The 11,009-nt window shown below is 47.3% G+C and overlaps 1 protein-coding gene across 1 annotated transcript in view; it reads right to left on the bottom strand.

The window, feature by feature from the left end:
- Positions 1-3,371: 3,371 nt before the first annotated feature.
- Tmem132b (transmembrane protein 132B) overlaps positions 3,372-11,009 on the bottom strand; it is a 40,665-nt gene continuing 33,027 nt past the window's right edge. The window contains exons 3-5 of the mRNA XM_028894305.2: positions 9,287-9,557; positions 6,496-6,687; positions 3,372-5,303 (exon numbers count right to left, since the gene is read on the bottom strand). Coding sequence (XP_028750138.1) covers positions 4,167-5,303; positions 6,496-6,687; positions 9,287-9,557 — 1,600 coding nt within the window. The 3' untranslated portion in view covers positions 3,372-4,166. The remainder of the gene's footprint in view (positions 5,304-6,495; positions 6,688-9,286; positions 9,558-11,009) is intronic.

The raw sequence follows: 11,009 nt of genomic DNA, 5'->3' as shown, positions 1-11,009 counted from the left end.
ATCTATGGTGTCATTTACAAAGACCTGAATGGAGAAATGTGACTCTCTTTAGATGACCAGAGTAGAAAACCCAATGGGCTGAAGATAGGACTTGGAATCACTGCCTGTGGTCACTGTTTGGGGACCGGGGGATTCCTCACTGATGGACACAGCTTCATTGTGGTCTCAACACCCTCCCTGTCTCCTCCCTCCTCTCCTCTCTCTCTCTCTCTCTCTCTCTCTCTCTCTCTCTCTCTCTCTCTCTCTGTGTGTGTGTGTGTGTGTGTGTGTGTGTGTGTGTGTGTGTATGAATGCATGGAAGCATGTATGTAGACCAGAAGTCAACCTCAGATGACATTCCTCAGATGACATCCCTCAGGCATCATCTACCTTCATGTTGAGACAGGGTCTCTGACTGGGATCTGGAACTTGCCTATTAGGCAAGGCTGGCTGGAAAGGAAGTCTCAGGTGCTTGTCTGTCCCCACCTCCCCCATGCTGGGATTATAAGCATATACCAACATGCCTGGATTTTTATGTGGGTGCTGGAGGGTCGAATTCCAGCCCTCAGGCTTGTGCAGCAAACTTTACCAACTGAGCTCTCTCTGTCTTTCTCTCTCTCTCTCTCTCTCTCTCTCTCCAGCCCTGATAAGAGTAAACAAAAAAATGTTGATCAGAATACCAAATGTGGCTTCCTAAACCTTAAATAAGTGAGTTACAAAATACTTCCACCCATAGGTGTGGCCAAGGGGTAAAATATAATCAGTGTGTGTCTTGGCCGTATTGGTGTCTATAAATAGAAATGTTCTGCCTAGACAGCTAACACTTGCCATAGTCTGGGAATGTGCCCTGGCCAGTGTACCAAGCAGACAGTTTTCTAACATTAGTTAGATGTTGCTCTCTGGCCAAAGCTCCCAATTGTACTTATGAGTCTCTCAGATCTAGCACACCTACCGTTCAGCTCCAGTTCTTTGGTGTGGCCACCTGCCTCATGAGTCCCTATGCCTTGAGCCCAAAAGTACCACATGCAAATTCTGAAGGCAGTGGCATCATGGTCTTTGAATGTCCTGGGTGGTCACACTACCAGGTGTCCATCTCATGTCTCAACCTCTGTGTGGCCAGAGAGCTTATAGCCTGCCACTCTCTCGTGACTCCCCCAGGATGAATCTGAGCATAAACATCACTCTTGTGGCAGAGCAAGGGACTTGATAATGTGTGTCTGGATCAGGTTAAATAATCATAGATATATATAAAATAAATATGTCAAGTTATAATTTGGATCTCTCAGCCATGAAAACTGAAGTCCAGGCAAGTGCATGGATTTTAAGGCTTGACGGTTTATGCCATCTCCCCCTTTCTAGTTCAGGTGTTTTAGGAGCTAGCACAAACATCATAGCTGACTTGATGGAAAAATCAGGTGAGATAGCCACAGTTTATGATCTGCATGATATATTTAGAGCATAAGATGCTCCCATGACACTGTGATGCTGAAACCTGTCCAAACCAAATCTAAGAATGACTGGCAGGCTCTTTTGATTCCTACCAAATGACTGAGTCTGTAGCTCTTTGATATTCACACACACACACATAGAGATGCGGATACTCGTGCGTATGTATGTATGTATGTATGTATGTATGTATGTATGTATATAACTGTGTGTCACATGTAATAAAGGTCATTTCCCTCAGAACCTGCCACTTGACTTTGTTTTGAACAGACAGTGTCCTAACACAAAGACATGGTAAAATGTGCACTGAGGCGAATTTACTGTGTGTGTCTAAGAGGCCCCTGGAGGCATCTTCAGCACCATGGCCAGCTCCTCCCCGCCCACTCCAAGCCTGTCAATCACAGGAAATCCTTACTTAGGCTGCCCTTGGGAGTTTCCTGCTAAGCTATAGGCAAGCCTGGGGCCTCACCTAACCAATAGGAGGCAGCCTGCTTTGTGTGTCCTTGTCTCCAGACGGGTGCCTCACCATCGATTCCCGTTATTTCTGTGATGGGAGATAGGATTTTAAATGGCTCATGAAAGGAGACACACTTATCTGCAACTCTGCTGCCCTGTGCAGGTGGTGTGGGTCTACCTGCCCCCACCCAGTCCAACCTTTCCAGAAGCAGCCAGCTAACTAGAGACCTCTTAGCAGCAGCAGATGTCAGCCAAGGTTATGCAACGCCTTCATCTCCTGGCTTCAGTCTCTGGTGGAAGGTTTTGAGAACCCCAGGAGCTCCGGTTCTTAGAAGTCATTCTAAACACAGAAGCAAGTGAATCCTAGTTCTGGAGGCTGAAGCCCGTGACCTACATGCCCAACCCTGTTTGTAAACACATTGCAATGCTGGGCATGGGAGAGGCAGGGAGAGTGTCTTAGCTGTCCTGTCATGGCTACAGGAGGGCCAGCTGCCTTGTTTCCAGCCTGGACATACACAAAATGAGAGCAGAGGAATAAGAAAACGTCTCCGCTGAGAGGCTCAGATATCAGCCCTTGGACATCAGTGACCCCCTGCATGTGCTTCCTGCTTTGGACCTTTTAAAATCCCATTTTGGGGGAGCTGACAATGACTCCGTTAGTTCACAATGTGGCATACTAGTCAAATGCCTGGGTTTCTAGTTACATCATCGTGATAAATAAAAATGTCACATTTTGCCAATCCAAAGATCTCTGCCTTCCTTGAGGCTGTTCATGATGCTTATAAAGAGCACTTTTATTTAAAATTATGCAAAAAATCTTTTTTCTCTTGCAACTTTGACTAAATACCATAGTTTTTTTGTAACAGCCAACTCCAGGGCTCTAGAACATTCATTTATAGTTATGGATTTGGAAAAACCATTGCTTTCTCTACCAAAAGATGCCTGAGATGGTTTCTTCTCTGTCCAAGTGACAATTGAGGGTTCTGTTTGTTTTTTTTTTTTTTTTTCAGTCATTGTATGGATGACTTCTATATATTGCTAACTTGAAACATCGGTGTTTTTTTTAAATATGCAAAGTGGAAAGTTGAATATGAAGCTGTTTCTTCATTCCTTTTCTGTGTAGATCAATCCTGCTTTTTAAAAGATTTGTTTTTTCTAGTTATGTGTATGTGTGTCGTGTATGTGCACATGAGTGCAGTACCCACAGAGGCCAGAAGAGGGTATCCGATCCCATGGCCCTGGAGTTACAGAAGGTTTGTGAGCCACCACGTGGGTTGCTGTGATCTGACCTCCAGGTCCTATACAAGAGTAGAAAGTGCTCTTAACCACCAAGCCATCTCTCCAGCCCTTCAATCCTGCTTTTTATTTTACTTTGAATAATACACTGTGTTGAGCATAAAGGACTTATATCCATACTGTGATGTTGCAGTCTCTCTGCCCTCTACCCCCAGGAGCTCTGCAAATAACAACAAGCAGACAATGAAAACAGATGCTTGTGACACAACTCTTCTCCAAATTGGTTAAACTTCATGTGGAAAATGATTTTAAAAAGAAAAAAAAATCTCTCTTCTGGGTCTCCAGTGAGATCCCTGTCGCCGAGATAGATAACAAAGTCCAATGGCAAGAAGAAGGAGACAAAGCATAAGAATATGTTGCTTAAACACCATCCCCAGCAACAAAGTTTTAAAAAAAAAAAAATGACATCCTGCGTCGAGACCCAGCAATGTCAGGACGTGATGAGCCCCAGTGAACAAAACTCATAGGAACAACAAACATAATTCTTCTTTATGTGTTTCTGAAACAACCCCTCTCCCTCAAAAAATGTAAGGTCAAAAGAACAGGTGCGAGTCCAAATGTATATAAAAATAATGAGCCTCACTCCTGACAACTAAGGAAGCTACATTCAGTCATCTTCCGCCATGGAGATCCGAACTCAGGCCACGCGCAATGAGTGTCCACTGTGCTTTAAAAGGGCTAGGAATAGAAAAATCACCATCCGGAACATCCCTAATTACACACGGCCATTGGTCATGAGGTGACCAACAGTGTCTGTGGGGTCGTGTCTACTGCTAGGCTGCTGCCTCTGAATGCCTCCCATCCCTGGGAGCTACTGTTTTGCAGACATCACCCAGCTCTCCAGACGGCTGATACCCACTTAGAGAGGGATCCCTCCAGACCCCTACCCTGACACTTTGTTGAGTCACCCCCTATTGCTGATCAGACTCACTGCTCCACCGTTCAGAAAACAGAAGGCATAAAGGTGAATACGAACTTAAGAAAGGACTTTACATCTGGTCCTGCAGTCTTTCCATATAGTCTCTGAAGTCCTGTGAGTCCCCCAGCCCCATATCCTGGCAGACCCACTTGATGCTGTCATCGCTGTCAAACAGGATGGAGTTGGTGTACGGGCCCCCATCCTCAGGGAGGATGGTGGTGTAGGAAGTAAACTTGACTCTCTTCCTCTTTGGGCCGGAGGAACCCATAGGTTCGTTTTTCAGCTCTTTCTCGTACACATAGTCAGGAGGCCTAAGCAGCTGACTATGAAAAGTCTTCTGGGAATTGCCATTCAGCAGGAAGTTCCTCTCCTCGAACTGCAGGCCCCTGTCAATCATGGTTGTGCACTCCTCCGAGGGGAGAGTGATGTCCACGGGGTTCTCCAGAAGTTCTACCTCATTCCCAAGCCACACCCAGTCGTGGGAATGGGGGATGTTGCCTTGCTCACTTACTGCAAACCTTTTGTGTCTATACTTCCAAGCAAAGGCCACGCAGTTGATCAGGAAGACCAAGATGGCCAGACAGAAGACACAGAGCAGGGCATACATGCCAATCTCCAAATCCGTTAACCCCCTGGAGGTCATCGTGAGGTCACCAGGGTTATTGGGTTCTGGTAACTTCCCTTGAGTGGGGAAGCTTGTGAAGGCATCTGCCCCACCTTTGAGTAGCTTTCCTCCCATAGGAGACTGTGGGGTTGTGCTTTTGTTGGTCCTGTCCTCGTGGCCAACTGGGGCGCCGTGTTGGGACCACTCCTGGGCTGCTCGCTCCTGGCTTCCCTCGCGCTCTATGGAGTTGCTGAGGTGGCCTTTGTATTCCCGGTTTACGCCTTCGATATCATTGCCACCTCCTTGGTGCCCGTGCATCCCAGGTTCAAATCTGACCTTGACGTTTCCTTTACCCACGGCGAGAGTACTCTTCCTCTTGTTCTTCTGACAAGATTCACTGATCGACATTTCTAGCTTGATTAGGGGACCCTGTCCTTCACCCTCAGCAACGACGATTGGCCATCTGGTCTGAAGGTTTGGCTGGACGGATACCACCATTTCGTCCAAGGAGGAAACGGTCATTGAGAAATCCTTGGGATCGTAAATGTCTAAAGGTGTCACTGAGCCATCGCTGAACAAAATCCAGGAACTGACGATGGCCTCCTAAGGAAAATGAAACCAGAGCACAGTATTATAACTAAGTTCCTTCAAACTTACAAACACGATTTCCTTTGGACATTACTGGCATCTGCAGGTAGAGGTGAATTTCTGTATGTGACGGCCTCAGCTCTTGTTATGTCCTAACCTTGTATCATTAATGTACTATAGTCCCATTGACATGAGGTATGTACTTTGATGGATACATTAAAGTGTAAATTAATTGACTGCATGCCTTCCCATGGAGTGTGACTTTGACCTTTGTGTAGATACTCGGGAAGATCAGGAGATTTATCTGAACCAATTCCAAAAGTAACTAATCAGGTTACCGTTCAAGATGATGTCACCTTGAACACCTTTACCAGGAAGTCAGTGCTGACACAGCAAAACCTCACTTGGAGGAAGTTCTTGGTAAATGAGGTGGTGTGAGGCTGGCTGATTTAAATGGAACCATGCCCCTGTCTCCTTTATAAATGTTTTGTGCATGTTTAAAAACACGGGAGAGCTTTAGCATTGGCAACCCCTGCTATCAATAGGACAATCTGGTACAAATTAGCCACTCTTATTCAAGAAGCTGAAATGGAGTCTCCACGCCTCAAAAAAATCACCTTCTGTTTGGCAGGAGTGAGAACAGGGGATCCCTTGATTATGGTCTAGTAGCAATCCATGCCTCGCCTAGATCAACCCACAGGAAAGCAAAGAACACCGGAAGATATAGCTAAGCCCTGAGTGCCATCCTCAGCAGAGAGAAACTGGATAAGAAGCAAAGAGAAGCCGGGTGGTGGTGGCACAAGCCTTTAATCCCAGCACTCGAAGGCAGAGGCAGGCGGATCTCTGTGAGTTTGAGGCCAGCCTAGTCTACAGAGCGAGATCCAGAACGGGCACCAAAACTACACAGAGAGACCCTGTCTCGAAAAACAGGAGGAGGAGGAGGAGGAGGAGGAGGAGGAGGAGGAGGAGGAAGAGGGAGGAGGAAGAAGAAGAAGAAGAAGAAGAAGAAGAAGAAGAAGAAGAAGAAGAAGAAGAAGAAGAAGAAGAAGAAGAAGAAGAAGAAGAAGAAGAAGAAGAAGAAGAAAGGAAACTCAAGAGCTGCCAGGCCTGGCTGTGACACTCTTTCTTCTAGCCTCCCATGCAAGGAGTCATTAACTGAGGGCAGGGCTAACTTCAGGCCCAGATCACGAGGCCCTGGGAGTCTCACCTGCTGTGGGGCTTGGAGCACATCCTGAGCAGCCACTGTAGAGACGATGGCCCTCTTGTCTGCCTTGTGAGGCTGCAGGGAAAGGGACAGGCCAGCCACCAGTTGCACACCCAGCTCTGTGATGGTGACACGGTCATCCAGGACAATAACTGTCTTCTCAGCCAGGATGGAGTCAGAAAGAGGTGAGAGGACCTGAGAAGGCAAGGTAGAAAGCTTGTGACTTTGCCCCCGTGGGACCCCCCCCTTAACTCCCAAGCAGATAGAGTGTCCTGGTAAAGGGACACAGTGACAGGTGTTTAAGCGGGTCTGTGGTTGTTCAATAGCACAGGCTGAAGGTGATTGAAAGGGGTGGCCTTGGTTCACATCTCTTGAATCCTACATGACAATGACTAGAATATATTTATATTCTAAGGAAAAAGAGGGTTGAGGTTAAGAATCCACACTGAACTTTTCCACCTTGGTGATAGGTATGAAAGAAGTGAGGCTTTTTCAACAGCTGTTCAGCGGTTTCTAAGCATGCTGGATTGGTGATACGGTCTCTGAGGAAGTGGCATTCAGCCAGGCTCTCTCTGCACATCTCTTCTAGTAGGCAGATGTTTATCACTGAGCACCAAAGATTACCATATGGGCCACTGGGTCATCACTGGATAAACGAGTTCCAGTGGCATTTCCTATGCAGTTATCCCTCCTAATACACCTTCCGGTGTGCAGCTGGGGGTGGGGGCTAAATCCCAGAGCTAATGCCTGGCAGGTGGAATTGTTTCTAGAATATTCCCCCGAAGACTTCCTGCCTTCACTCACCCCTGACACTTGTGGTGTGTGGGGGTGGGGAGATGAAAACTCATTCTTCAGTGCCACACAACGTAGCCACCTGAAAGCCAGATGGGGTTGAATCACACAGGGAATCCAGTGTGGTCACCAGAGCTCTTTGGAGTGGGGCGGGGGAGGCTGTGCTCCCAGCTAGTGACAGGAAGAAGTCAGGGACCCTCAGAGTCCCTACTGACAATGGGGGAACTCCATGAGAAGGAGCACAGGGGGCCCCTGGATGACAGCAGCCAGGAGACAGGGCCTAGAAGCAGGAGAGTGAAGCTCTCCCAAGAAGGTGAGTGAGACCTGACCGACGCCAGCCTTGGGATGTCGTAGAGAGCCCAGGCAAGCCCACCTCGTGTCCCAGCCTTTAGAGACATCACTGAGTACATGAGCGCCAGGCAAGGTATGAATCTGTGGTGTCTATATAAGTTGTAAACGTGTGGTGTCTTGTAAGGCAGAAATAGAAAACAAGCTGGGCGGTGGTGGTGGTGCACACCTTTAATCCCAGCAGAAAAAGTTGGATCTTTGTGAGTTCGAGGCCAACCCGGGCTACAGAGTGAGTTCCAGGAAAGGCGCAAAGCTACACAGAGAAACCCTGCCTCAAAAAAAAACGAAAACAAAACAAAACAAAAAGAAAAAAAGAAAAAGAAGAAGAAATAGAAAACAAATGCAGAATATAACATGCTTTGGCCAACTGCACCAAAAGTTAAACCTTAGAAGCACCTAAAACATGGCTTAATTATGATTGATATTTTAAATCAGTTAAAAAAAAAGCTGCATAATGATCTTAGCAAAATTGGCAATAAAAATGTTTTGTTACGAGGTAATAGAGACCACTCAACTATGGTCCCCTCTTCATCTTATGAAAACTGTACTTTTTCAGTTTCACTTTGTCTCCTGTTCTGGGTGTAACATGGACAATAGTTAAACGGTAAGGCTGGGGGCGGGGCGGGGTTCAGCTTTTAGGAGGTTTACTACTGTCTACTCCACTATGCAAAAAAGTAAAGTGTTGTGGTTAGCAAGATGGTGCAGTGGGTGAGGGCACTTGCTCTGCCAACCTGGTGACCCGGGTCCAATTCTCAGAACCCATATAAAGGTGGGACAGGAGAACCAACTCCACACAAGGTGTCCTCTGACCTCCAAAGACCCACACTCTGTGGCACACACCCCCATATACACAAAATCCCAATATTAATAAGAAAATTAATTTTTTTTAAAAAAACTAAAAGCTCTCATCTCGAAGAAGGTAATTTCTGATACTGTATCTTTAATTTAGCTTTCTCTAATGAAGGAGATATTTTTCTATGCTCTAAAACGCAAGAGAATTTTTTTTAATTTAAAATAACTTCTTGATCATTTCAGGCAATATATTTTGATCAGATTCACTCTCTCCCCATCCTCCCAGATCCACCCCCTTCCCCACTCAATCCAACTTTATGTCCGCTTTATTGGTTTAAAAAAAAAAAATCTAAGTTTGATTTGTAGTGGCTGTAAATCGCTGGGTAGGTGATCTCCACTGGAGTGTGACTGAGCTACCAGGGGCCACACGCTTAGAGAAAATAGACTCTCTCTCCTTCCGGCAGCTATCAAGGGCCCATAGCTTCTCAGCTAGGGCTTGGACCTCAAGCCTGCCCACCTGCTCCACGCTGGGATTCTGTCTGGCTTGAGTTTGCACAGGTCTTGTGCATGCTCTCTAACCACTGTGAGGTCATACGTGCATTAGCCCTGTCATGTTGGGGAAATACTGCTTCCTTGCCCATGCTCTCTGAGCTTGGGGCTATAAAACTGGTGAACCGACTCACCTGCACACAGGTTAAACATGTATAAGTTGATGCACGCTGGTGTGTGACGTGCACACACACACGATGCATGCACAGAACTGTATGACTTCAGTTAACTGGGGAACCACGGATGTTAGGGAGAAAGTGACAAAGACCCCCCCCCCCACACACACACACACACACACACCACGCCACCATACCTGCACAGTAGTGATGCCCGGCTCCCGCCCTGCCAGGATCCTGCCATCCTGTAACTCGGCAATTTTTGGTTCCTCCACCTTCACAAACTCGGTCACAAGGTCGGTGATGTCAAACTGCCAGTCGGGACCCAGCATGTAGGTCAGCTGACCCAGGTCAGGTGACTCGGTTACAAACTGAGTGAGAACCCGCACCAGGGCATGCTGGTACTGCAGAGTGCACCCTCGCCCTTTCTTCTCCTCATCTTCCTCATCATCACTCTCCCGGGTGGGCCTGGAGCACAAACAGAGCAAAACGAAATCAAGCCTCCACCTTAGCGGGGACACCTTGCCTGCCCTTGACTCGGCCAAGGTCTCCTCATCCATTGATCCATCCACTCATCCATCCACTCATCCATCGAACAAATGAATTCATCCATTCATTTATCTCTCTCTCTCTTCCTCCTCCCCTCCTTCCATTTTCTCCTGACCCCTAATTCTCGAAAGCTTGCCCAGAGAAGTCTTCTCTGTCTCTTCAATTCTAGAGCCTTCCCTTTGAGAAGCACTTGCCCTGTGACCTCCCAGGGGAGGGTTGTGCTGGCTGCTGGCTGCTCTGTGGATGGAGACTTTGCCAGGAAGCGCAGAGCAGCAACCACAACCCCTGACATGCAGAGTTCAGGCAGACCACAGCCTGTTCTCCCAGAGTGACCGCTGACATCCCTGTGCGTTGAGTTAGACTACCATGGGCTCTGCCTCCCATGACAGACGGACAGACAGACATCACAGTGTCCACACATACTTAGCTCCTTCAACCTTCCCAGAACCTGGAGACTGAGGGTTAACTCTTGTCCTAATCTTACTGATAAGGAAACCAAGGTGGGGAGATCAGAGGCTCTTAATCACGGCCAGAAACTGGTCATCTGCAGAGGCAAGGCTAAGGCCAAGCGACCTTCTCCTACGCGTGCCCTCTCCTTTTCTAGGTCCATTCCATCCCTCCTCACAGTGGCTGTGGACAAGCCAAGCTTCACAGCTCTCACCAAGTGGGCCCAGGCAACTGCTAACTACAGATCTGAACCCAATTGCCTTTGATTTCTGAAACAATTTGCTGTCCCCTTAAGGTCTGAGAACAATATAGGAAAGTATATATTAAAAAAAAAAAAACTCTCCAGAATTGTGTTAGAGCAATTCTAGGTCCCCCAAATATGTGGCAAGTTACCTTTACTGATAAGAAAAAAGATGGTTTTGGGGGGACAAAAGGATGTAGCATTAAAACACAGAGAGGCATACTTGCTATGATGGAATGTGAAATGTGTGTCTGAATACTTTGTCCTGAGCAGATGTGGGAGGTAGTGGAGCCCCAGAACCTAGCTGGAGGAAGCAAGGTCCCAGAGGACAAGCCTTAACGTTTCCAGCACATCCTCACTGTCCGTCCCCACTGCTTCCTGATTTCCCTTGCTGTGAACAAGCAGCCCCCTGCTGCCGCTGTCATGCCTTCCACAGCGTGAATGAAAACAACCCTTTCCTCTCCAGGTTGCTTCCATCATATAGTTGGTATAGCAACAAAAAAAGGAACTAACACTGGGGCAGTGGTGACGCACACCTTTAATCCCAGCACTCGGGATACAGGGCCAGGCAGATCTCTGTGAGTTTGAGGCCAGCCTGGGCTACAGAGTGAGTTCCAGGAAAGGTGCAAAGCTACACAGAGAGACCGTCTCAAAAAAAAGAAAGAAAGAAAGAAAGAAGGAAG

The sequence above is a fragment of the Peromyscus leucopus genome, chromosome 23, assembly GCF_004664715.2.
Source record: "Peromyscus leucopus breed LL Stock chromosome 23, UCI_PerLeu_2.1, whole genome shotgun sequence".
Classification (NCBI taxonomy): Eukaryota; Metazoa; Chordata; class Mammalia; order Rodentia; family Cricetidae; genus Peromyscus; species Peromyscus leucopus.
This window is presented reverse-complemented; position numbering and strand designations above follow the sequence as displayed.